Raw genomic sequence first — 27,659 nt, forward strand, 5'->3', positions numbered from 1 at the left:
GTGCGGAACACAGGCTCCGGACGCGCAGGCTCAGCGGCCATGGCTCACGGGCCCAGCCGCTCCGCGGCATGTGGGACCTTCCCGGACCGGGGCACGAACCCGCGTCCCCTGCATCGGCAGGTGGACTCTCAACCACTGCGCCACCAGGGAAGCCCCATATTTTGTTTTAAAAAGATCCCTGTACACATCAGGCTTCCTGCCAGGCTCACTTTTTCATCCCAGGACACCAGGAAGTTCGCTTGTTCAAATCCTTTTTTTTTTTTTTTTTTTGGCCAGCGGTTACTATACTCTACCCTATGCACCTGGGGTTCCTCTCCCTAGAAAATGTTACTAACATACAGGTTCCTCAGATTCCCAGTTCCCCCTTTCCCCTACCCATACCATCCTCTCCCTATTCTAACTTAGAGTTCTTGAAATCAGCACAGTCTTTTTTTTTTTTTCATTTTAAGGTTTGCATCTTTATGCATATCAGATCTCACCTGCTTAAGGACTTCACTTTTGCAATTATCCCTCCTACCTCTCTCCTTCATCACCAATTTATCCTTCTTTAAGGTTCATCAGTTAACAAACACACATCTCCCATTAAAATAAACCACCACCACAGAAGGAACTAATAACAAAGAAAGCAAAAATAATATTACCTCCATCCCTCTGCTACCTTTCATGGCAAAATCCTGAACTAAGTTTGTTTACACTTGCTATCTCCATTTCTTCACATTCTCTCTGCAGCCTACTCTAATCAGGCCTTGGTTCCCTCCACTCCAGGGAAATCTCTTGCCAAGGTCATCGGCAACCTCCATCTTGCCAAATCGGTGATCAATTCTTAGCTGCATCTTCCTTGCACAGTTCTTCATTTCCTCCTTTTGGAAACACATTTATCTCTAGGATTCAGTCTCCTTTAATGACTCATTCTTTTCTTCACTGACTTCTGTATATTGGAGTGTCTGAGGTCTGACTCTTGTCAGTCCATAGGTGATCCCATCTGGACCCATGGCTTGAATTGTCATCTATTCACTGATAACTCCTATATTCCTTTCTCTAGCCTCAGCCTCTACCTTGAGCTCCAAACTTACATGTCCAATTATCTTCTTCTTCTCCACTTGTTGTCTTCTCCACTTGGAGATCTAATAGGCATCTCAAACCAAACATGATCAAAACAGAACTCTTTTTTTTTTTTTTTTTTCTGTACGCAGGCCTCTCACTGTTGTGGCCTCTCCCGTTGCAGAGCACAGGCTCCGGACACGCAGGCTCAGTGGCCATGGCTCACGGGCCCAGCCGCTCCGCGGCATATGGGATCTTCCTGGACAGGGGCACAAACCCGTGTCCCCTGCATCGGCAGGTGGACTCTCAACCACTGCGCCACCAGGGAAGCCCCAGAACAGAACTCTTGATGTCACCCCACCCCAACACATGAACCCAGTCCCTCCATGAAGATTTCCCATTTTACAATGGGACAGAATATTATAATTACGTTTACTGTCCATCTGACTCACACGAATATAAGTTTCACAAGACCAAGGATGTTGTCTTGTTTCTTGCTGTATCTCCAGTGCCTACACGAGTACATGGCAATAAAATGTGCTCAATAAATATTTGATGAATGCAGAATAGTGGGAGGAGGAAAGCAAAACCAATAAGCACTTGAAAAAACTACAAATATGAAATAACTGTAAAGATGCTTTCTTAATAGTCCTTCCTAATCAGTAGAAAAGTGCATTTTTAAAAAGTGGTTTGGTGGAAATCTGCCATGTAATTATAGTGTTATTTCTGAAGGCAGAGATAATAAATTCTTTTCCTCTTTAGAGACTAATCTCTCCCATCCTTCTCCTAGTTATCCTGAGAAGGAAGAGAAATAACTACAAATTAAAAGGCCATTTAAGTGTCCCTAGACTCAAAGGTATTATTTGCCTTATTTACCAGTGGGTAGTTGTTTTTCAATCTGAACATTCCTTCTACTCTAAAATGGAAAAGTCAAGTTAGGCAACAGTTCATAAATTTTCCCTTCTGACCTAAAAATAAAATGAGACCAGTGGGTATTTTTAATATTCCTTTTCCACCCTTGTCACTCAGCTGGCAAAAGTCTTTCCATCTACTAGAGAGAGAAATGGAAGCAATGTTGGCTGCTCTTTGGATGTCCTAATTTTAAGACTAAAGTGATTACCATGCCCATCTCCAGCTCTGGAATTTGGAATTAGACCTCAGAGAATTTAACCAAATCAGGGCTTTGTGATTTTCTTTAAATAATTCTTAAACTTAACAGGTGCCAGGTTAAAGTTAGGCACCTTTTGTCTACTGTAGTTCATGTTTCTTTATTAAAAAATGCCAAGGGACAACTTTTCTTTCCAAGTCTCAATTTTGCTTCAACCCAATGCTCAATCTTTAAAATGTCTGTGGTGCCAAGTTGTGATTTCATTCTTTTTTCTTACACTACTGTTTATTGGGCACTTAACTACTCCAAGAGCTTTGCACTATCTTATTTAATCCTCAAAGTAACCCTATTTGGCAATATTATGCTCATCTAACAAATTAAGAAACTGAGACAGCAAGAGGTAAGTAACTTGCTCAGGGCCATGATTAAAACCCAGGTCTGTCTGACCCAGATCCCATGCTTTAACCATTACACTATACAGCCTCTTTTGTTTTCTTTGCCCCTGCTGATGATTTGGATTATACTATCATTTTTATTCTTTTTTTAATTATTATTATTTATACCTTCTGCTTTAAATGTTTTGAGGCCATTACAATAAAATATGTCTACATAATAAGGCAGTTAAAACAAGAAATTTTAGGAAAAAAAAAAGCAGCAAACATCCTTGAGAAGCATGACTACAAGCACTGACATGATGTAGCTATTGGGACTGAGAACTGAGACCTCTGTGTCAACATGACTTAGTTGTTTGTTCCAGGGAAACTTTGCTCAGGGCAAATAAGACTATAAAAATCAGTAATTCAACTCCCTGTTTGCTTTAGGAAAATCAATTGATCTTAGACAACAGACTGCTCACCTGGGCAAATAGCTCCTGTACCAAATAGCAATATCTTGACCAGGCCTCTTCATTTTTTTTTTTTTTTTTTTTTGCGGTACTCGGGCCTCTCACTGTTGTGGCCTCTCCCGTTGCGGAGCACAGGCTCCGGACGCGCAGGTTCAGCGGCCGTGGCTCACGGGCCCAGCCGCTCCCCAGCATGTGGAATCTTCCCGGACCGGGGCACGAACCCGTGTCCCCTGCATCGGCAGGCCGACTCTCAACCACTGCACCACCAGGGAAGCCCAAGTACTCACTTTAATTGAGCTTTAACCTGAGTGAGCTCTCTGTTTCCCAGACAACAAGTAAAAAAGGAAACACAAAAGAGTCACTGAATTCTAGTTATCTGGTTTAAAAAAATATCATTGGTTTATCAAGAGAAATATATTCTTTCACCATTATTTTTAATCCTATTGTAAAGATAAAGAAACAAGACTTAGAAAGATTATGAGATTTAGACAAGATTCCACTGGAAAGTAAGTGGTGGGGCCTGAATTTGAACTCAACCCTTATCTGACTTGAGTCCCTATTTTTAAACATCACATCATACCGCTGATAACTGTGTACAGCTTTCTAATACTTTATATCAAGAGAAGGCTAAAACTTAAGGGAAAATGTGGGAATTGGCAGATTGCCTGTCACTTGGGCTATGACCCTTGAATATCTGTCAGCTGAGTGTTTGACAGGAATAGAATAACAAGTAGGCAATTGAAGATAACTCTCTCTGATGACAGCCTCTGATGACTATTCTCTGTTGCAGATTGAAGGGAGATGGAAAGGCTTTGGGTATCAGGCAAGTGGGTGGCAAAGCTGACATTCCATTAAAAATGATGAAAAACCTGTTGTGACGATTTGATTGGATGTAAGGGTCATCTTATTTGCATAAGGGGGAAAGGCAAAGAGAGAGACAGGGTGAAATGGTCCTTAAGAGTTCTGTCAGACTCAGCAATCCATTAGCAGGAAAAAGATTAGATTGGAAAATCCTATGAGTAGATATTACTAGTTCTCTATTTCAAATACAAAAGAATCTTAGTATTAATGTTTGAAATTTCTGGTTGTAAATATCATTTGGTTTCCATATTTCATTTTAGAGAATGTATATGAAAGCGATGATTTTAATTTTGGAACAGTTTATAAAGGAGGATTCTTCTTACCTGGAAACAAGTGAACTAATGAATTTTTAAAGTCACTCCTAGAAAAAAATATTAAATCAGCACAGGAAAAAAAAGGGAGGGGGGAGCCCGAGCCTGTCTTACAAATTGTTCTATCTATGAAGAATACAGGCATACTGATAATCTAAAAACTGAACCTGACCATTTAAACATGAACTAAAAATGACCAAAATAATTGAAACATTAAAAAAAGAGAGAGAGAGAAATAGTACCAGTAATCTTTAACATATTGCTACATGGCAATAATTACAAAGTGAATCTCTGGCATTAGAATAGGTAGGGAGAATAACACAATATGATAGAAATAAGACAAAATAGGCCAGAAATAGGACAGACAGGATATAAAAACACAATACAGTGAAGACAGAATAATGTAGGAGTTCTTTTAGAAAAGAAAATACAAGTGTCTTTAAAAAAGGAATCAATTTTTTTTTTTTTTTTTTTTGTGGTACGCGGGCCTCTCACTGTTGTGGCCTTTCCCGTTGCGGAGCACAGGCTCCGGACGCGCAGGTTCAGCAGCCATGGCTCACAGGCCCAGCCGCTCCGCGGCATGTGGGATCTTCCCGGAGCTGGGCACGAACCCGTGTCCCCTGCATTGGCAGGCGGACTCTCAACCACTGTGCCACCAGGGAAGCCCAAAAAAAGGAATCAATTTTAATGAAAGGGAAATTATGGAGAAACCCACTCAGACCAAAAAAAATGCTTTATTTATTCAAAACCTGATAAGAAACCCTTAGGCTACTGAATATTTAGGTTGCAGGAAGCTCATCAAATCCTAGTGCTGACCAATCCAGCTGGGGAAAATAAGATTAAATTTGATTATACTCTTGTATTTTCCTGATATTCAAAGTAAAAATATTGAGACTCATCAGAAATGTAAACCTTTAACCCCAGTACTTATGCCATTTCTGTAAGTTTATAAATCATGTCTTAAAGATCTATGTCAAATCACAAAAGTTGTATATTATAGGAAATAGTAATAATGTAGTAAATATGCCTATTTTTCATTCCTTGAATTGAAAATAACTTTAATAATAATTCATTCTTTTCATTTATTTTGCTCTCTAACATTATAAAAATATTCTGGGTTTTTTTTTTTTGAGACTGTAATCTATTGCAATTCTCTTAGTTTAAACTGTTTTGATAAGTTTCAACACAAAGTATAGATAAGAATTTAACATTCTTATTAAAAGAGGAGCCTCATGGCATAAATGGTGTTGGGCATTTAGCCATTTAGGGGAACATTTTAATTTTTATTATTTATTAGTTTATTTATTTATTTATTTTTGGCTTCACCATGTGGCGTGTGGGATCTTAGTTCCCTGACCAAGGATTGAACCCCTGCCCCCTGCATTGGAAGTGTGGAGTCTTAACCACTGGACCACCAGCGAAGTCCTAGGGGAACATTTTAAATTTAAACTCTCACATTGTTCCACACATGAAACTGAATCTCATATAGACTAAAACATTAAAAGTAAAAATTAAAACATAAAAACTGATATAAATGAACATTACAGTTTTATAGTTTTGAGAAGAATGAAGGGGAGAAGAAGGAAGAAGAAACATCTGCGCTTAAAACCACTAAAAGGAATCTCAGAGGAAACAAGCAGTAGATTTAAAAACAGAACTGCCAAAACTTCAATATGTTAAAAGTAAAATAAAATCCAAAGGCAAATAAACTGGGGGAAATACTCATAGCAAATCATTAAAAAAAATCAAAACTTTCTTGGAGCACACATAAATAACAGAAAAACTGAAACCTAATAAATGTGCAAAAAATTAAGGTACAGAAATTACCCCTTAATTAATGAATTTATTCATTTATTATTCCCCTAATTAATGAAAGTGGCAAGTTTCTTATTCATTCATTTGTTCTTCTGGGTGTCTAGTATATGCCAAGCTCTATGCTAGGATATAGTGATGAACAAGATAAATCATGTCCCTTCCAATAATGATCTTATAAATTAATACTGAAATGTCACCATTCAGCTATCAAATAAGCAACCTGAAAGAGCTTAATGCTTGCCAGGGCTCAGTGAAATGGGAATTCTCTTCTATTACTAATGAAAGCATAAATTGCTTTAATCCTCTATAAAAGCAATATAACTATGTGTGTGATCTTAAAACAAACAAACAAAAAAACCTTGTACCATTTGATCCAGTAATTCTACTTCTGGAATGCTATTCTTAAGAAATAACTCTAGGGACTTCCCGGGTGGTGCTGTGGTTAAGAATCTGCCTGCCAATACAGGGAACACGGGTTCGAGCCCTGGTCTGGGAAGAACCCACATGCTGCAGAGCAACTAAGCCAGTGAGTCACAACTACTGAGCCTGCGTGCCACAACTACTGAAGCCCGCGTGCCAAAATTAAATAATAAAAATTAAAAAAAGAAATAATCCTAAATACATTTTAAAAATGTATGCAAACAGCAATGAAATAATGCAATGCAATAATGCAGCCAGCTCTGAGTCACTGCCTGCTATGTGCCAAGTGCATCACATGTAAGCATTCACAATAGCCGCCAGAGGTAGGTGTTACTTTTATTTCCACTTAATAGATAACGATACTGAGGTCCAGAAAGGATAATCATATGTGTAAGTTTATTCAGCTAATTATGTGCATAACCAGTGTTAAACCCTGGCAAATACGGAGATGAATACACTTGCAAAATCTGCACTTAGCTCTAAAAACAAAATCCAAAGCTTCTAACTTCAATTATTTGCAAAGTTTTAAGTAAAAAATTTGTAAGGAATTTTACTGAATACAATTTTTCTTTTGTGCATCTGCTTTATCCAGCATGAAATGATATATTACTAGCCTTCAATAACATTCTCTGGCAATCCTGTTTTTTAAAAAAAGATTAGGATGCTCAGGTCCTATTTGCCCAAGAATAAGGGCAAATATAACTGTTTTTATTATTTTTATTTTATTAAAGAAGGTTTATTTATTTGTTTGTTTATTTACTTATTTATTTTACTTATTATTTTTGGCCATGTTGGGTCTTCATTGCTGCACGTGGGCTTTCTCTAGTTGCAGCGAGAGGGGGCTACTCTTCGTTGTGGTGCCCGGGCTTCTCATTGTGGTGGCTTCTCCTGTTGTGGAGCATGGGCTCTAGGCGCACAGGCTTCAGTAGTTCCAGCAGGGGAGCCCTAGAACACGTGGGCTTCAGTAGTTGCAGTGCGTGGGCTCAATAGTTGTAGTGCACAGGCTCTAGGGTGAGTGGGTTTCAGTAGTTGTGGCACGTGGGCTCAGTAGTTGTGGCTTGCGGGCTCTAGAGCGCAGGCTCAGTAGTTGTGGTGCACAGGCTTAGTTGCTCTGCAGCATGTGGGATCTTCCTGGACCAGGGCTTGAACCCGTGTCCCCTGCATTGGCAGACGGATTCTTAACAACTGCGCCACCAGGGAAGTCCCTACAACTGTTTTTAAGCCCATGATTCAGTAGAATGTGGCAGGGAAAGTCCAAAAGCAGTTGGAGCAGAGCACTAAGAATCCAGTTGGACTTCATAAGGATTGTTGTTGATTTCAAGCTTTATTATTATATTAAATATATTATTCAACTTCCACGATAACCTCTACTCATTTCAAATGGGAGTACAACTCATGGATTGTTAACAGAGAACTGATCAATTTCAAGGCCATCTAAGATAGTAATTACAATAAACAAAGAAGACCCTGGCATCGAGTCTTTAATTAATAATACTTAGGCTGGAGAGCCAAGTGGTATCCACTGAATGTTTCTCAGAGGGCTCTAATCGGCTGTGTATTTAGAGGATGTCAGGTAGGTGTTTCCTGTTTTATTTCAGGCAGCTGTGCTCAGAGAAGCAGCCCAGGGGGAGAGATGTGCCTTCTAGTACTAGAATTAATTATATATTCATTTTATTCCTCTGAACAGTCTAACAGAGGCAGACATTGCTTACACATGCTGGTATTTCCAGCAGTGTTTGGCACAGAGTGGTGCTCAATAGAATGGTCATTCCTGAAGGAGAAATTTTGCAGCAAATTAAAATACGGCACAGATTTTTCATTTCTCTTTGCCACAGAGTCTGAAAAATTGCGGTTACATATGACTATCTGCACGTACACATGAAAAGCTTTTGCCAACTCAATAGTATTTCTCTCAGTCTGAAGCTTAATGGTGGATTTGCCCATTACAATAAGAGTTAGGTAATAACACTGTCTGACCTTGGAGTGACTCATGCCCTTCTCTGCTGACTGGCTCCAGCAGAAAGGGTGATGCAAAATAAATGGATGGGTTAGTACATCGTAATAAGATGGGCATCACCAACTCTAGGGCTTCTGAATCTTACTAATTTTAAACATATACTCTGTTCTAATGGCAAGTGCCCCGAGTAGATCGGGATATAATAAAAAATTGATTCCTAGCAGAAGTTACATATTTATTATCTTTTATTCTTCTTTTTTTTTTTCCTTAATGGTGTAGAATATGCATTTCCAGTAGGGGGTGGTATCACCCCTGTGATAAGCCTCCAAAAATATTTAGGTCCTAATCCCTAGAGCCTGTGAATATGGTAGCTTATATGGTAACAGAGACTTTGCAGATGTGATTAAGTTATGATTTCTGAGTTGGAGAGATCATCCTGGATTATCTGGGTAGACCCTAAGTGTAATCACAGTGTCCTTATCAGAGGGAAGCAGAGGAAGATTTGACACAAAAGAAGAAGGCAATATGACACTGAAACAAGATGCTAGGCTGTGCAGGCTTTGAAACGTAGAGAAAGGGGCCATGAGCCAATGAATGCATGAAGTGCAGTCCTAGAAGCTAGAAGAGGAAATGGACACACTTCCAGCACTTCCAGAGGAAGAAGACCCTGCCAACACCTTAGCCTACTAAACTGCAGACTTCTGGCCTCCAGAACTGTAAAACTGTAAGTCTGTGTTTTAAGCCACCAAATCTGAAGTATTTTGTTACAGCAGCCCCCAAGGGGGTAAAAATTAATCCCTGGGGAAGCAAAAAAAAACTTATATATTATAATGGTTTGTGATCCTCCCAAGCTCAACACTACCCTACAAAATCTTATTCCTCAGTATTTTGTTTTGTGGCAATTAGGGAAAAAATGTCTGAACCACTCTCTAAGGAGTTAAAAAGAAAAAAAGGTTGTAAAACAACATCTCATTGGCAAGCACTGCCAATGAAAGATTGATTCAAATAATGTTGCAAGATTTTTATTACTCTCAAGGCCCAGTTTCATTATCATTAGCAGTTGGGACAAGATAGATATTGTTATCCTTTCAGCTTCCTTTTCATTCTAACAACTGAATTTACCATCCAGAAAACACTTGCTGGCCACTTCTCTGTACAAGTAGCCAAAACTCGACTTCATTTTTAGACAGATACTCTCTCCCGTATGCCATAAGACGACACAGGAATAATTTGGCCCATAAATAGTGTCAATCTATTAATGTGCATATTTGAAATTATGTGCCAAGGCCCATTAGGAAACACATTTTAATATTCTAGATTTTTTTTTTTTTTTGCGGTACTAGGGCCTCTCACTGCTGTGGCCTCTCCCGTTGCGGAGCACAGGCTCCAGACGCGCAGGCTCAGCGGCCACGGCTTACAGGCCCAGCCGCTCCACGGCACGTGGGACCCTCCCGGACCGGGACACGAACCTGCGTCCCCTGCATTGGCAGGCGGACTCTCAACCACTGCGCCACCAGGGAAGCCCTTAATATTATAGATTTAAAAAAATGTAATGCAGACAGTAAGGTTTATGAATATTGTGAGAGCCTCAGAAGAGACTGTATAATTCTGCTTTTTGAAAAATTGTTTTAGTGAAACCAAAACTATCAGAAAACGATTTCTAATTTACTGGGGTTTTTTAAAAAAAATTATTTATTTATTTTTGGCTGTGTTGCGTCTTCGTTTCTGTGCAAGGGCTTTCTCTAGTTGCAGCAAGCGGGGGTCACTCTTCATCGTGGTGCGCAGGCCTCTCACTATTGCGGCCTCTCTTGTTGCAGAGCACAGGTTCCAGACGCGCAGGCTCAGTAGTTGTGGCTCACGGGCCTAGTTGCTCCGCGGCATGTGGGATCTTCCCAGACCAAGGCTCGAATCCGTGTCCCCTGCATTGGCAGGCAGATTCTCAACCACTGCGCCACCAGGGAAGCCCTAATTTACTTTTAATATCAGTGAACAAGTGATGAGACAGCTATTTAAGTAGGTAACCAATGGACAGCCTTTCTTATGGGATGCATTCTACTTTAATTCAAATTGAAAGTTAAAGTTTAGGTATATTGATGCATCTAGTATGATTCAGTCTATAGTATTTTTTTAAATATCTTTGTTGATTAAGCATTAAAAAGTATAATTCAAGATACATATCAAAATTCATTATATCGCTAAGCTCACTCATTAGTTTGCTCTTTCTACCTTGTTCAAGTATAAGTCTCCTATAACCTTCAAGAAATTAAGTTCTGAGTAGATTCAGGTATCGTTGATTGTTAGATTAAGCTATAAATTCCCTTAGGAGAATTAAATACCTGAACAGAATCTTAATCAGGCTAGATCTGCCAACCAGGATGTTCTTTGGAAAGAGGTCAAGATGTAAAAAAAGATTAAAATTGTCCACTAAGCATTCTAGCAGAAATGCTGATTGTGCATTACTCTTCCTTCCACCCAGTCCTCACAGGGAGCAAAATCTGAGCTTCGGGTAGGAGAAAAAGTTTGAAACTGAATCAAGCTATTTTTAGTCCAAGAATCAATGTGTATAAAATGGATTGTGCACAGATCTTTATTTTTATGTTCCAAGAGGTAGAAAGCTGGTGTCTGACCCTAATTCACAAGATAGGAAAGAGAAGGGAGGAAGGGGAGGTAGGAGGAAGAAAGAAGGAAGGGCAGGAGTAAGGGAGAGAGGAAAGGAAAGAAATCCATATATATTATATATATTCCATATATATAAAATCCATATATAAATGATATATGCACCAAGTATATACCACACATTTTAAAAAGTAGTCTGTCTTTTGCTGCTTATTATTTTAAAATGATGAATGATAACTGATAAAAATTACCTTTAATAAAAAAAGTAAAGAAACTACACATGAATACTTTAAAAACAGATTTTTATTTTTTAACCTATGTCAGCTCCAGAACTGCCATTTCTGCATCCTGCCCCAAGCAAAGCTCTCTTACCATTTCTAACTTTAGCTCGACCTTCCCTGCAGTTTCCCGTTTAATTCTCCATTTGGCACTAGTTTAGTGACTGGCTATTACACAGGAAGTTGATGCAACTGTCATATCAGGCCAGAAGTTTATGCCCCTTCTCATTGTCTAAGGCAGAGAGTCACAAATGAAAATGGTACTATTTTGAAGCTGTGTCCAAATGCTGTCCAACATCTGGATGTTGGAAACATTTACATATGCTTTCATTTTTGAAGTTTTCCCCAGAATGTTTGGGATTATGGAGATGCAGGTCCTTATCGCCTGCCCAAAATAAGCTCAGAAAGGCTAAAGATATTTCTGACTAAGATCAACTGACGTTTTGAGAGCTATTCAAAAGCTGTTGTATTATTTCTCATTGACAAATACAACCACCCAACTTTCCAAATCATAGGAAAAAAAGTACTTCCAACCCTTAAAAAGAGAAATTAAATGTATACACTCCTTACAAGGCATGCATTTTAATCAATATTCACTGACTCCATGAGCATGTGGGATTATAGCAGGCATGGTGATTTTACAGATTTGTATAATGTACTCCTCAATTAATGGAAAGCTGATTCTCCCTTGGGGACACTTTCCCCTGCAACTCTCTCAAGTACAGGCCTGGAGGTGAGATGGGTGCTCTGCTTTGCTGCTTTCAGAGCATTCACCCTCTTCTTCCTCCACCCTTAAAATTCCTCTGCTTTAAATCTCATGGCATCACGAGATTTTTTTTTTTTTTTGCGGTAGGCGGGCCTCTCACTGTTGTGGCCTCTCCCGTTGCGGAGCACAGGCTCCAGATGCGCAGGCTCAGCGGCCATGGCTCACGGGCCCAGCCGCTCCGCGGCACGTGGGATCTTCCCGGACTGGGGCACGAACCAGTGTCCCCTGCATCGGCAGGTGGACTCTCAACCACTGCGCCACCAGGGAATACCGAGATTTTTTGTTTTTACTTAGTAAATGTACATTAAAACAAAACAAATTAACAGTAACTTCCTACGGGGACAAGGTAGCAGCAGGGTAGGCATAGACACTGCATACTACCCACTACTCAGCACTGTTACTGTCACTTAGTAAACTCCAACTCATTCCCCTTTATTTCTCTAAGACTTCAGCTCCTGGTTCACTGCCAATGTCTCCAGAACTCCTGGTCTCAATTTCTGGCATTCTTAATATGCACAAAGGTGATCTCAATTCCTGGAATTCCTCTTGAGGGACCTTCACCTGCTTCAGCCGCTCATTCCTAGGATCATACCTTAGTGACTCACTCTTCTAAGTGATTATCTCACCACTTCTCTCTCCTCAAATCCCCAACACCTCCCCCATCTTCCCTGTAAGCTGCTGGCCTTGCTTCCTTCAGTGAGAAAACTGAAGCAACCTGAAGAGGACTTGCAAAGACTGTCCGCATTCACATCTGCCAGCGTACCACATCTGCATCCACAAACTCCACTTTTCCTGGGTATCTACCATAGAGAAATGAACACTTACGTTCATATAAAAATATAAATGTACATGAATGTATATAGCAGCTCTATTTGTAATTGCCAAAATCTGAAAATAACCCAAATGTTCTTCAATAGGTGAATTGATTAAAAAAAACCAAAACTGTAGTATATCCATACAGTGGTATTTGACAATAAAAAGGAAGAAACAACTGACGTGCAACAGCTTAGATGAATCTCAGAGGCATTATGCTGAGGGAAAGGACCCACTCTCAAAGGTTAAATACTGTATGGTTCCATTTACACTACATTCCTGAAAAGACGCAACTATAGTGATAGAAACCAGATGACTATCAGAGACTGGGGTGGGGAAGGCTATCAAAGGAGTAGCACAGCACAGGGGGAGGTTTTGGGGATGATGCAATTTCTGCATCATAATTGTGGTTACATGAATCTCTATTTGTTAAAATTCACAGAACTATACGCACATACATTAAAAAAATTCTATGAGCCTGTAATTTTAAACTAATCCTACAAACAAACCCATTAATGTAAATTATTTTTCCCAAAGGCACAATCAAATCACAATTATTCAAAGGTGAATTGTTTGTATATTGTTAAACTGCTTTCAAATTCCTTTATGATGTTAATAGGGGTGTTTGTTTACTGCAGCTCAGCAAGTGTTAGAAAGAACTTTTTGACAAAAAAGCTCTCTCCAGGGGAATCAATAAACAAATAAGTAGGCACTAACACGGTTAAGAGCAGGGACTCTGGAGTCAGATTGCCTGGTTTAGGACACCAGCCTGACTGCTTGCTGGACAAGTTGTCAGCCTCTCTGCCTCATCTGTAAAGGGGGGATAGAAACAGTACATGCCTCGTAAGTTTAAGAGAATTAGATGAGATAATGAATGTAAGATGCTGAGTGTTGTGCTTGGCACATGATAAGCTCTCATAAATGTTAGCTATGATATTATTGTTAGTTATTTAAACCAATTAAAAGAGTGATAATTCTTCACTGTTTGACACTTTGCATCATTCCAGGGAGGTGTGAGGTCCATTCCCAACAAGTAGAAACTGGGACGTACCAGGGAAATAACTTTGCAGCTATAGCCAAGCCATGCCTTTACAGAACAGGAAAATCATCATTCAGTTGGAAGTGTCAATTTCATTCAGCTATGTGTAAACACAGCTCTCAATGACCAATCATTCAACCAGAAACCTCAGAGACTATAAGAAAAGCTTTTTTATTATTGGATGACTTAATTAAATAGTTTAACCTCTCCCCATCAGTAAGCACATTCGATGTTGTACTGAGAAATAACGCAGTGACCCTTTTGAGAACCAGCCAGGTACGAAAGGCTATTTACACTGATAGTAAGAACACCCAGACAGCTCTCCTCTTTCAGCCTACTGGCTTTTAAACATGTGTTGTTTCTTCTTTTGGTGTCAGGGTGTCAGCCATTACTTCTTTTTTTAAAAAATTAATTAATTAATTAATTAAGTTTTGGCTGTGTTGGGTCTTCATTTCTGTGCGTGGGCTTTCTCCAGTTGCGGCGAGCGGGGGGCCACTCTTCATCGCGGTGCACGGGCCTCTCACTGTCGCGGCGTCGCTTGTTGCGGAGCATGGGCTCCAGACGCGCAGGCTCAGTAGTTGTGGCTCACGGGCCCAGCCGCTCCGCGGCATGTGGGATCTTTCCAGACCAGGGCTCAAACCCGTGTCCCCTGCATTGGCAGGCAGATTCCCAACCACTGCGCCACCAGGGAAGCCCCAGCCATTACTTCTTGCTACTGTCAGAAGGTGCTGGGGCCTTCTGACAGTAGACCCCAATACATCTTTCTAAATTTATTGTTTTTGTCTTGCTGTGTAAGAATAAGTCCGATTACAAACTGTGAAACAATAAATAACACTAACATAGTCCTCTACTTCTTGTAAAGCACTTTCATGAAAAATATTTTCTCCTCATAAAAATCATGAGGAGTAGGAGAGGCGTTATTATAATGTTTATATGGAAAATGAGAAGTTTAATCACAGAACTAGTAAAATGGTCAAGTTAGGACCTGAACTCAGATATCCTGATTTCTAATTCCACACTATTACCAAACCACCTATTTATGCAGTAGAAGCAATTTGATTTTTAAAGAGTGGCTGAAGGACTCTCCTTAAATAAATTGACTATGTGCTGGTGGCTGAGGTCCATGGCATCTAATCTGACTGTTTAGATGTTTTTTGCTTAGTCACAGCAGGTACCACCTATCTGTAGTTTTAACGAGAGACTAAGATGAGTGTAATTTACTGTACGAAATGTTATATGTTGTCTTAGTCCATTTGAGCTGCTATAACAATAACACCATAGGCTGGACGGCTTAAACAGACATTTATTTCTCATAGCTCTGGAGACTAAGAAGTCTAAGATCGAGGCACCGGCAGATTCAGTGTCAGGTGAAGGCCCACTTCCTGGTTCATAGATGGCCAACTTCTTGCTGTGTCTTCACATAGTGGAAAGAGTAAGGGAGCTCTCTGTGGTGTCTTTTATAGGGTCTCATTCATGAGGGCTCCACTCTCATGACCTAATCACCCCCAAAGGCCCCACCTCCAAACACCATCACTTTGGGGATTAGGTTTCAACATACGAATGTTGGGGGACACAAACATTCAATCTATAGTATATGTTGTCTAAAACACAGCAATCCCACTACTGGGCATATACCCTGAGAAAACCAAAATTCAAAAAGAGTCATGTACCAAAATGTTCATTGCAGCTCTATTTACAATAGCCCGGAGATGGAAACAACCTAAGTGCCCATCATCGGATGAATGGATAAAGAAGATGTGGCACATATATACAATGGAATATTACTCAGCCATAAAACGAAATGAAATTGAGCTATTTGTAATGAGGTGGATAGACCTAGACTCTGTCATACAGAGTGAAGTAAGTCAGAAACAAAAAGACAAATACCGTATGCTAACACATATATACGGAATTTAAGAAAAAAAAATGTTATGAAGAACCTAGGGGTAAGACAGGAATAAAGACACAGACCTACTGGAGAACAGACTTGAGGACATGGGGAGGGGGAAGGGTGAGCTGTGACAGGGCGAGAGAGAGGCATGGACATATATACACTAACAAAGGTAAGGTAGATAGCTAGTGGGAAGCAGCCGCATGGCACAGGGATATCGGCTCAGTGCTTTGTGACCGCCTGGAGGGGTGGGATAGGGAGGGTGGGAGGGAGGGAGATGCAAGAGGGAAGAGATATGGGAACATATGTATATGTATAACTGATTCACTTTGTTATAAAGCAGAAACTAACACACCATTGTAAAGCAATTATACCCCAATAAAGATGTTAAAAAAAAAAAAGATTTAAAACACAGCTCACTATCTCCACAGATATTAAAGAGTAGAAGGAAATAGTTTCTGAACACATTTAGTTGTTTTAACATTGAAAACAACCACTGCTTGTTGACTTTTTGTTCACTGATGCTTCCAAGCACCCAAGCATCTGGCTCACAGCAAGCACTGAAGAGACCTCTGTTGAATGAATGAATGAATGTATGACTGCAAAGTGGAAAATCCAAAAAGATGAAAACCCTAAGATGACAAACTCAAACCTTTCATCCAACAGTTCACGTTTTCAAAAATTTCCAATGGGGTAAAGACAGTCAATAGTCTGTTTTTAAAAAGCAGACATTTTTAAGAGACACTGGATCTCAGTCTAAGAAGGTAATAAACAGGATGCTGAGGCATCCTGAAACCATGTCACATGAGGAAGTGCTAATTGATCTAGATATGTTTAATCTGAAAAAGAGAAGACAAGATAGTTCTTTCCAAATATTTGAAGCTGTTGGGCATGGGCTAAAATTGTCAAGTGGAATAGAAAACCAAAAAAACATATTCTCTGTAGATCCAGAGGCTAGGAATATGGCCTGTTGGTGAAAATTACAGGGAGTCAATTTTCACTGAACAAAAAAGGGCAGTTTAACAATTAGAGCTGCCAAGCAACAGGATGGGCAGCCTTGGGAGGGATCTGGAAGACAAGGAATGAACAGTAATTTAACATCTCCTTTGTGCACGGCATTTGACATAGGACCCGTACATTAGTATTACCATCTCCATGTCGGAAGTGAGGAAAGTGACACTTACAGAACAAATGTAACTTGTCCAATATCACACAGTTGGTAAGTGGCACAGGTGGAATTCAAACCAGAGGTAGCTAACTCCTAAAGTATGTTATTTCTGTTCAGTTCAACTCAACAAACATTCTTTTTTTAATGTCTTCTTTTGACCAGGCACTGTGCTGAGTCCTGGGCATACCAAGATAAATGACAAACAAAAGACAATCCCTTCCTTGGAAGGACTCATAGTTTACCATCTCCATAGTGATGGAAGTGTCTGGGTAAAGGCTACATGGCCATTCCAGGTTACTGGAGAAAGAATTATTGATCTGGGAGTAGGCTTTACCAAATAATCACTAGGTGCCTTCATGGCCTAAAAGTTTATAGATGTGGCTATAATCGATTCCTGAAAATTGAGCTGGTGGATTATAAAGTTTGGTTGTATATTCCAATGAGGGAAAAAAAATGGAGCTTCAAATGTGATAAAGATGGATTAAGCAGCTTTTGAAATATAAAATGGCCATATCTTAATAAAATGTTGCCAACTAGTTAGAAATTTAGCTGTTGTACTAAAGCTTCATGTATTGTGCCAGAAATTTCATTAACTTGAGGAAAGATTCAGAGGAGGGAGCCATGTGCTCTTGGTAGTTACAGTGACATGGCTGTACAGTGAAATTCAGGATATCTTCTAGTATTTTAGACCTATAGGTTGAGATAAAAAAATGAAATTCAAACTTGTTTACTCAATATGTGCTTAGGCACTACAGCAATCGATCTGCTCTCATTTAGCTTTCACCGAAATGATGCTGGTCAAGGTCACCCAAGGATTCCCCCCTTCCCATCCCCTGCCTGTTACTAGATCTGTAGGATTAACACCTAACTTGTTTAAGATTAACTCCGATTCGGTTCTTTGATTGGGTGACATTTTTTCTTTATACTCCCTGTACTTAAAAATCTTATTTAAAGCAGTTTACCATTAGGAACACATATACAATAAGGCTGATGAAAATGTTTAAAAATGAGAATTATATGAAAAATCTAAGTTAGGTTTTATAGTGACACATAGTGCTGGAGGTTTTTAACAACCAAAGCAATAATAAAAACATACTATAGGGCTTCCCTGGTGGCGCAGTGGTTGAGAGTCCGCCTGCCGATGCAGGGGACACGGGTTCGTGCCCCGGTCCGGGAAGATCCCACATGCCGCGAAGTGTCTGGGCGCGTGAGCCATGGCCGCTGAGCCTGCGCATCCGGAGCCTGTGCTCCGCAACGGGAGAGGCCACAACAGTGAGAGGCCCATGTAGCGCAAAAAAAAAAAAAAAAAAAAAAAAAACTATAATTCCTACCACCTGATTCATATCTCAACAGAAAGAATTTTCAAGGCAATAAATTCAAAGAGGTATTTACCTAATGTTTCTTTAACCTAAGAATATGGATCTACATAATAAATGATAATTTCAACAATAGCTCTATGGCGGATGCAGAAAGTTATTAATGATAACAGTTTATGTTTATTGTGTATTTACTATATACTAATCTTTGACAAATACCGTGAGTATAATTCTAAAACTTTTAGCAGTGCTGAGACTAGAATATTGATTTTCTAATTCAGAAATGTTTCCATTTTTTCCAGTATACTGTCCTATACATACCATATATGGAAAAGAAGTTGGCTGTGGAATTAAATACACACATATGTGTGTGCAAATATGAGTGTAAAGCTTCCATAACACACACAGCACATATACACACACAGGCACCTTTGCCAGTGCCAATGATCCTACTGAAATTAGAGATTAGTCCTTTTAGTAAATAAAAATAATTCCATTAATTTAATTATTAAAGTCACACAGGGACTTCCCTGGCAGTCCAGTGGTTAAGACTCAGCACTTCCAATGCAGGGGGCACGGGTCAGCTCCTGGACAGGGGAACAAAGATCCCATATGCTGTGGGGTGCGGCCAAAAAGAAAAAAAAAATTCACACAGCATCTGTCAAGCTGATGATTTACTATGCTTTTTATTGGTTATCCTTGTCTATTTCTCATGGTCCATCAGGTCATGATTTTTCTGTTTCATCATCTCTCTTCCAGTCACTATGCACCAATCAATACCCAGAAGACAAACAAAACTAAGCCTACGATAAAAACAAATCTGGGATTTGAACTTAACACCAGCCATCAAAAGTCTGTATCAACACACAAAGAAATAGAATTTATTCCTTTTCTCCTTTTACAAATGTCCTCAGCCCTACATGCTAATAATAATTTTATTAGCGACATTAAAACAATGTCTGCATGAAAAACAGCAGGGCTCTGGGATATAGTAATACCACTCACTAGCTTTCAGCCCATCAGAAAGAATATTAACAGATAAATTGTTGGCACGCTTAGAAGACCAGGAAACTGACCACCTGTTTGTTTTTTTCTTTTAGTTATTGACAAATCCAAATGGCTAAACTGCCTTGAGCTGTTTTAGATTTAAAAAATACATAAATTTGGACGTAACAAGTTATTCTCTTACGGCAAATCAACTACTGAAAACGCATAGAAATCGAAGAATTATAACCAAGTGATCATCCAGCAATTCCCCAAATTGTGAGCCTTATGATACCCCCATGCCCAGCTTTAAGCCAGGCAAAGAAGTTTAAATTAGTGGTTCTTAAAGTGTGGTCTCTACCTGCTGTGAACTTGTTAGAAATGCAAATTCTTGGGTTCCACCTAGTACACTGAATCAGAATTTTAGGGGGCCCAAGACTAGTGTTTTTGTTTTTGTTTTTTTTTCTTTTTTTTTTTTCGGTACGTGGGCCTCTCACTGTTGCGGCCTCTCCCGTTGTGGAGCACAGCCTCCGGATGTGCAGGCTCAGCGGCCATGGCTCACGGGCCCAGCCGCTCCGTGGCACGTGGGATCATCCCGGACCAGGGCACGAACCCGTGTCCCCTGCATCGGCAGGCGGACTCTCAACCACTGCGCCACCAGGGAAGCCCCAAGACTAGTGTTTTGATGAGTTCTCTAGGTGATTCTGGTGCTCACTAAAATTTGAGAACTGATCTGAATGAAGGGCTTCTCAGCATTTTGTTTCCTTTGCGGCCTCAGTTTATTCCTAACTTGCATCCTCATTCTTAACAATCAACTCCTGCCACTTATCATAAATCTACTCATTGGAAACTGCACTCAAGCATGGCCTATGTAAGTGAGGATGTTCCATCAATCTCCACTGTCTTGCCCCAAGAGGAAAACATCTGTGGTACCCTTTCCTCAACCTTTGCTGTTCTTTCCTCAGCTGCAGCTGCCGCGCACAGTGGGGCTGTGTAGCTTTCAGAGGATCCATCAAGACTGCTTGACTCATTGATTGCAGTCCTTATACACAAACCACCTGCATGTGGGTGCCCATGGCCCTCAGGTTGCCCATATCACAGCCTCTCTGCCAACTTGCCACGTGAACCTGCTGCCCATGGCTGCTGAGGTCTCTGCCTGTGGATGTTCTGGGCTTTGCTTAATCCAAGAAGGTGGCCTATGGCACTATATGACCTTGAGTCCACTTGGAGGAGGAGGTCTGGTACTCCAAAGGATAAGCAAGTGATGGTGAAGACCCAGCACATACAGATGCATCAAATGAAGAACTGGAGATGGGCTCTGTTTTTTAACAATCATTTGCAGTGGAGGGAAATGAGGCAGGGCATCCTGAAAACTCTCATGTTCTTTTTGGTACCCAACACTAAATTCCCCTTGGTTGGCTCCTTTCTTTGTCTCCAGAGTCATATTTCTATATCTGGGGCATGTGCAAAGACAATGAACTAGGTAAAGCAGAAACCTTACTGTCAATATTCACTGAGTTCATGGTAATATGGACACAGGCAAATGTAAATTATTGATTAAATTCCAGTAAATTTTGGACAACTTATATGTTATAATAATGAAACTTTATTTCTAATATGTCACTAATGTCGAGAGAAAGGTATCAGTGGATTACTTTGGTTATATTTCACAATATCAAACAATTTTTTCATCTGACCTTTTTCTATTATCAAAATGCTCAGTTAGGGACTTCCCTGGTGGCACAATGGTTAAGAGTCCATCTGCCAATGCAGGGGACATAGGTTTGATCTCTGGTCTGGGAAGATCCCACATGCCGCGGAGCAACTAAGCCCATGCGCCACAACTAATGAGCCTGAGCTCTAGAGCCCGCGAGCCACAACTGCTAAGCCCATGAGCCACAATTACTGAAGCCCGCGTGCCTAGAGGCCATGCTCCGCAACAAGAGAAGCCACTGCAATGAGAAGCCCGCGCCCCACAACGAAGAGTAGCCCCCGCTCACTGCAACTAGAGAAAGCCCGCGTGCAGCAACAAGACCCAACGCAGCCAAAAATAAATTTAAAAAAAAACAAAAAAAAAAACGCTCAGTTAATGAGCCCACTTGGTAGTGGACCCGGTATTTGTTTGTCAACCTCCACTGCACTGGTGTAGGAATCAGAGGAAATCTGCACCTCTTCTATAGCTTTCTTAATCAAAAACTGTAGTGAACGACTTAATATGAAGTTTTCAAAAATGCTCTTAAAAGGGTTTGGTGGATGAAGCTGCTTTTGGCTATTTCTGTCCCCAACATTACCTCCTTCCTCCAGCACAGAATGACTCTGCCACTCTGAAACCATCTGGCATATGACGCTGCTACGTGAAAAGCTGAAGGGGAAGAGTGAGTCCAGGGAGGGCCCGGGGACTGAAGAAGGCTCCTAACCTGATTCATACCAGCTATAATTTGCTGCTTGTCTACAGCCAGAAGAAGAGTTTATGGTTCTGCATCACCAGACTCTAAGACCCCTCAGAACACTCCCCCAGGATCTCTCTCCCCAGTGAGGAGTCTAACACCACATTCATTTTGAATTAGTGCTGACACCGATCACAACAGCCAACCGTTCCTCTCCACATTGTATTGAAACAGGTAAAAGGGAGGAAGTGACCTTAGGGTCACTGTATTTTTTAAACACCTCTGCAGAAATAGCAAGGCCAATTCCTAAGTACTCAATAAATAGACTTTAATTCTTAACGAACAATAAGAGAGAGAAAAGCTCATCTCAGAACAAGCTGTCATTTCACTAAAAAAGCAGAAAAATTGCTAGCATTGGCATCAAGTGCTTCTTGTTTAATACAGCTCCTCTGATTAGAGAAAAAGTTTTATTCCTCTCTCCTAGGAAGAATTTCATCTTAGTTCTCTCTCCCACAGCTCTCTCAAAGGGAATATGTTTGTTGTTTGTTTACCTCCTTCAGATCCTGCACGACGGCTGTGAGCCTCTCATTTTCTGCCTGCACGTTGGCCACCACAGCCCGGCTCTGTTTCAGTTCGTTCTGCATCTCCAAGATCTTCCCCAGATAGTAAGCTTCCTTCGATGCTGACTCCTGCAGAAGTGTTTCCTCCCGAGTCTCTCCATCCTCAGCAACCTTACGGTGGATAGAGAAGGACTGCCCAAATGCCTGCAGAGGATTTGGAAAGAAAAAGAGCACACAGTGAAATGCACCACTGCACTATTCAACAGACTTGGGAACATGATTTGTTTTACTTTGTGTAAAAGAAAAGGTATTCTGCAAGACTTCCAGAAGCAAAAAGTACATAGTTCATCTAACAGGCTAGCAGCTCTCATTGACACTTGAAATAATTCAAATTCAATTAAGGAGAAAGAAAAATATTAAGTATTTTGCTAATATATATATATATATATATATATATAAAACAGGTTAAAACTTGAAAAACATTGCTGCTTGTTTTATGTTACCATTTTTTAGACAAATCTTTTTAAGGAATAGACAGTTCAGTGCTAATGAGACCTTCAAAATTCATATTCTCATTTTCATTCCAGAAAAAATCCCAAAAGAAATTTTCAAGAAAGAAAATAGTTTCATTAGCTTTCTAATACATTAGTGGTAAGAATATACCAATTATGAACAATGCCCTTAAGAGAGAAAAATCACCAAACAGCTTTCAAACTGCCTGGTACCACAAAAGACATTCAAATGCAATCAATGTATAAGAAAACATATCTGTGGAAAAAGAGATACGGAAAAATAAGCCAGAAAGTAATGAAATTGGTAAGCTACGGGGGGTGAGTGGGAATGGGGTAGAAAGAATGAGGGAATGAAACACTATACAAGGGATCACATTTCATAGGAGTCACACTTTTCTGAGAATGCCTTTTCATATCGCTCTGACTCTTAAAACTACAGTAAGGTTTCACATACCTCCCAAATAAATAATAATGAAAATCAGCCTCTATGTGTCCAGGTACCCAAATGGAACACAAATAGTAACAAATGAATCCAGCTGTACCGCAAATGAAGAACAGGACCACACTGAAAGGTTGAGAAGAAAAGATCTAAACTGATTGGGGAAATCAGTATTTTTGCTATACACAGTAAAGCTAAAAACAAAAAGAACTGTACCCAAACACTATAGTATAGTTAGTAAATTTGTTTCTCACAGGGATTATGGAATCACAATTCTGAAACTTCTTTACATGTATACTAGGGCTGAGGAAATAAGTAAATATATTATGGATAATGAAAGACAGGTTTCTCCCTCTTGGAGAAAGGCATTACAAATAAGGAAAGGGAGAAGTCTAGAAGGAAACTAGTGGTACTGGGTTGTAATTAGAATTATCAGGATGGTCTTTAATAGGGAGATAGGTCGATAGATGGAGAGAGAAAGGTGCTTGTGTGTGTGTGTGTGTGCGTGTGTGTGCGTGTGTGTGTGTGTGTGTGCATACAGATTTCCTAGCTCTGTCAGCAAACCCTGCGGCCAAATTTTGTTTCTAAATATCAATCTCCAGTTAAAAGAACTAGGGCTCTTGGAAGAAATGATGGAGTCTCTCACTGGAGCAAAACGAACTTGGTGCATCATGTGGTGCCAAAGAGTAAGTAACAAAATGCTTTTAAAAAAATGATGTGGGGCTTCTCTGGTGGCGCAGTGGTTGAGAGTCCGCCTGCCGATGCAGGGGACATGGGTTCGTGCCCCGGTCCGGGGGGATCCCACATGCCGCGGAGTGGATGGGCCCGTGAGCCATGGCCACTGAGCCTGCGCATCCAGAGCCTGTGCTCCGCAACGGGAGAGGCCACAACAGTGAGAGGCCCGCATACCGCAAAAAAAAAAAAAAAAAAATGATGTGGATATGTCAAAGGACACAAGAGCCTACATGAAGGGGCTCCCAAGGGCTAAATATGGGATAATTGGGGGAAACAAAGCAGTTATAGTAATGAATTATAATCCATAGAATAAAATAAATATTCATGAGCCCACATTAATATAATAACTGAATAAATAAGAGAAGGAATAGCTCTTCTTTACAGTAGGATTCAAATCATTTAATTCTAATAGAAATCAAATACATCAGCATTACTTGACATCAGCATATTACTTGGCAAACACCAAGTAATAATAGTTGCAGGTAAAGATTATCAGTGGAATATAAAATAATAGGCAAAAACTATGATGAGAAACAGGATATTTGCATAGTCTTAAAGCATGTCCTCCCAAGATATTTATTAATTCCAATGGGAAAAATAGTAACTGTGCAGTGGAGTACCCTGGCAGACCTTAACTAAATGACCAAAAGTTAGCTCAGCAGCAACAAGAAATACTAACATCGTGTACCCTCTGATATAACACACTGAGGGGAGAACAGAGTCACTTCTGTGGTATTTCTGCCAAAAATGAGTAGGCCAATTCTTACTATAAGAAAACATCAAGCAAACCCAAACGGGAACATTCTACAAAATTATTGGCCAGGACTCTTCGAAAGTATTAAGGTCAGGAGAAATAGAGGAAGACTCCTCCAGACTAGATGAGACTAAGAAAATATGACAATTAAATGCAGAATGGGATCCTGGATTGGACCCTGACCTGAAAAAAAGACTTTAGGACAATTGGCAAAACTGAAATACATTCTTGTTTTTCTTTTTTGTTTTAAGCAGAGGTCTTCTTAGAAGCCCATACGATTTAAGTTTATTTTTTAATTTATTTATGGCTGTGTTGGGTCTTCGTTTCTGTGCGAAGGCTTTCTCTAGTTGTGGCAAGCGGGGGCCACTCTTCATCGCAGTGTGCGGGCCTCTCACTATCGCGGCCTCTCTTGTCGCGGAGCACAGGCTCCGGACGCGCAGGCTCAGTAGTTGTGGCTCACAGGCCTAGTTGCTCTGCGGCATGTGGGATCTTCCCGGACCAGGGCTCGAACCCATGTCCCCTGCATTGGCAGGCAGATTTCTCAACCACTGCGCCACCAGGGAAGCCCCCTTCTTTCTTTTTTTTTTTTTTTTTTTGATGTGGACCATTTTTAAAGTCTTTATTGAATTTGTTACAATATGGCTCCCTGCATTGGAAGGCGAAGTCAACCACTGGACCGCCAGGGAAGTCCCGAAATACATTCTTTATATTGGATAATAATATTGTAGCAATGTCAGTTTCTGGTTTCCATAACTGTACTATGGTTATGTAAGATGTTAACATCTGGGGAAGCTGTGTAAAGGGTACATGAAATTCAGTGTAGTATTTTTGCAACTTTTTCTATGTCTAGAGTTATTTCAAAATAAAAAGCTAGGTAAATAAATGTAGTCTTTGCCCTCAAGAATTTGATAGGTTTGATAAAATACTGGCACATACAGTTATAAAGAACATGTGTACTTGAACACCAAAGGGTCACTATTCAATTAGAAGTGCTATAGCTTTATGATGTGATATACATTTTAAAATTTTAAGTGTCATAAAATGATGCTTCTGGACTATGTACAGGTCATAAAGAAACAAGGCTGGAATTAACCTCTGAAACTCAGTTTCACATTTGTTACAAACTTGAAGGCAGAAAAGGTTTGGGTTAATCATTAAAAGGGACATCATAAAGTTATGATTTAGTGATTTTAAAGACAATCTGGTATTCATCTCCAAATTACACTACAGAAACAGAAAATTAAAAAATTAATAACCTGCAAGCCTATGTCTCAATAAACTATCTTCCTTAGAATCTTTACATGGATCAAAATCAACAGATGATTCCTAAACATCAACTGAGAAAGAAATATTTCAGTATTGATGTTCATCTATTCAGAGCAGAATACTCTTGGTGTTTGGCTTGCTCAGTCTCAGGACAGAAAGAAATTCTTATTTGAGTAGCCAAGCTTCTACATGTGATAATAAGCACATAGATTTATGAACAGATGAAAAATTGTCTTTGGAAGTGATGTTTACCTTGCTTTTCTATCAGTGATGATCAGATTCTGTGAGGTCAATTCTGAATTCATTACCCATTAAAAAATCTTTGGAGGGGAGACATCTGGCAGCACATCTCCCCACGGTGACCTGGTTACGTCTTCAGTAGACCCTCACACTGGCAAAGGAACCCTGACTATCGTACTTAAGTATTGGTAAAATTTCAAATTAGCATGAACTGTGTGTCAAGCACGTCAACTTGCTTCTTTTTCACAACTACTTTCCCACATCTATGTAACAGAAAACTTTCACAGGGCCATTTTCTTAACTCTGCCTGAGTAAGATCAACAGACTTAGGCAACCTATGGTTCTCACATTATTCTCAGCACACAAGCAATGCTCTCTTGGTGGCTAAAACAACCCCTAATGTCTTAATAGCAAGTGAATTTATCTTTCCACCCTTGATGTAAAGTTTTAAGAATTGTACTCTGGATCCTGCACCAAAGGAAATAAAAAATTTCAGACATATACACAGAATAGATCTTCAAAGTAGAGTCAAGAATTGAAACTGAAAATATAAACATTTTGATGAATCCTTAATTCATATTTATTGTAGCTCAGAAAACTTAACTGAACATGGGGGTTTCCAAAGTTAGTCATTATTATTATTTTTTGTTTTTTGCGGTACACGGGCCTCTCACCATTGCGGCCTCTCCCGTTGCGGAGCACAGGCTCCGGACGCGCAGGCTCAGCGGTCATGGCTCACGGGCCCAGCCACTCCGCGGCATGTGGGATCTTCCCGGGCCGGGGCACGAACCCGTGTCCCCTGCATGAGCAGGCGGACTCTCAACCACTGTGCCACCAGGGAAGCCCCTAGTCATTATTTTTATGAGGAACATGGCCTTTCACTGGACCTGATTTGAAAGTATGCAAGGTTATCCAAGGACATTTACCATGGTGCATTTTTTTTTTTTTTAACTTGAAATAGAAAAATAATACCAATCCAGCACAGGCTACAGATGCCCCATGATCTGCATTTGCAAATCCGCTGAGAACTAACACTACAGAAAATATCTGCATTTTAGAAAGGGAGGGTGAAGGAGAAAAAACTCCTTCTTTACCCAATTCCTAATTGTTGGTAACTGGAATTGGGCATGACAGCCAACTGACAACTATCATTTGGCTAATTGTTGAAGCTGATTTACCAGACCTGTCTGGCTCTGCCGGGTACCTCCCTCCTCCACCACCATTCCAAGTATCTCCTAACAAATCTGGACTCAAGAGACGAGAAACAATCTTTTCCAAGGCTATTGAAGCTGCACACTTGGCAGAAATCACAAAACTAGCTTTGCTGTCTATTTATAGGCAAACCTAGGGCAGTCATGCTTCTAGTTATATTTTGTTCAGATAGCAAATTCCTTTTAGGCACTGCAATCATTTCATGAATAAGTTTTATTTGAAATTAATTGAGGTAAACTGACATTTCTATACAATTTTAGAATGTATTATGATTTCTATCATGTGTGTAGCTACAATTGCACAATTATCACCTTTAATATAGTCCA

General features: G+C 40.1%; 1 protein-coding gene across 6 annotated transcripts in view; it reads right to left on the minus strand.

The window, feature by feature from the left end:
- Window positions 1–27,659, minus strand: part of BICD1 (BICD cargo adaptor 1) — a 208,056-nt gene that overhangs the window by 97,307 nt on the left and 83,090 nt on the right. For all 6 annotated transcript variants that reach the window (XM_027129280.1, XM_027129283.1, XM_027129282.1 and 3 more), the window contains exon 2: window positions 22,167–22,379. In XM_027129280.1, coding sequence (XP_026985081.1) covers window positions 22,167–22,379 — 213 coding nt within the window. The remainder of the gene's footprint in view (window positions 1–22,166; window positions 22,380–27,659) is intronic.

Source organism: Aethalodelphis obliquidens, unplaced genomic scaffold (genome assembly GCF_003676395.1).
Source record: "Aethalodelphis obliquidens isolate GAN/ISIS:26980383/991018 unplaced genomic scaffold, ASM367639v1 scaffold36, whole genome shotgun sequence".
NCBI classification, from domain to species: domain Eukaryota; kingdom Metazoa; phylum Chordata; class Mammalia; order Artiodactyla; family Delphinidae; genus Aethalodelphis; species Aethalodelphis obliquidens.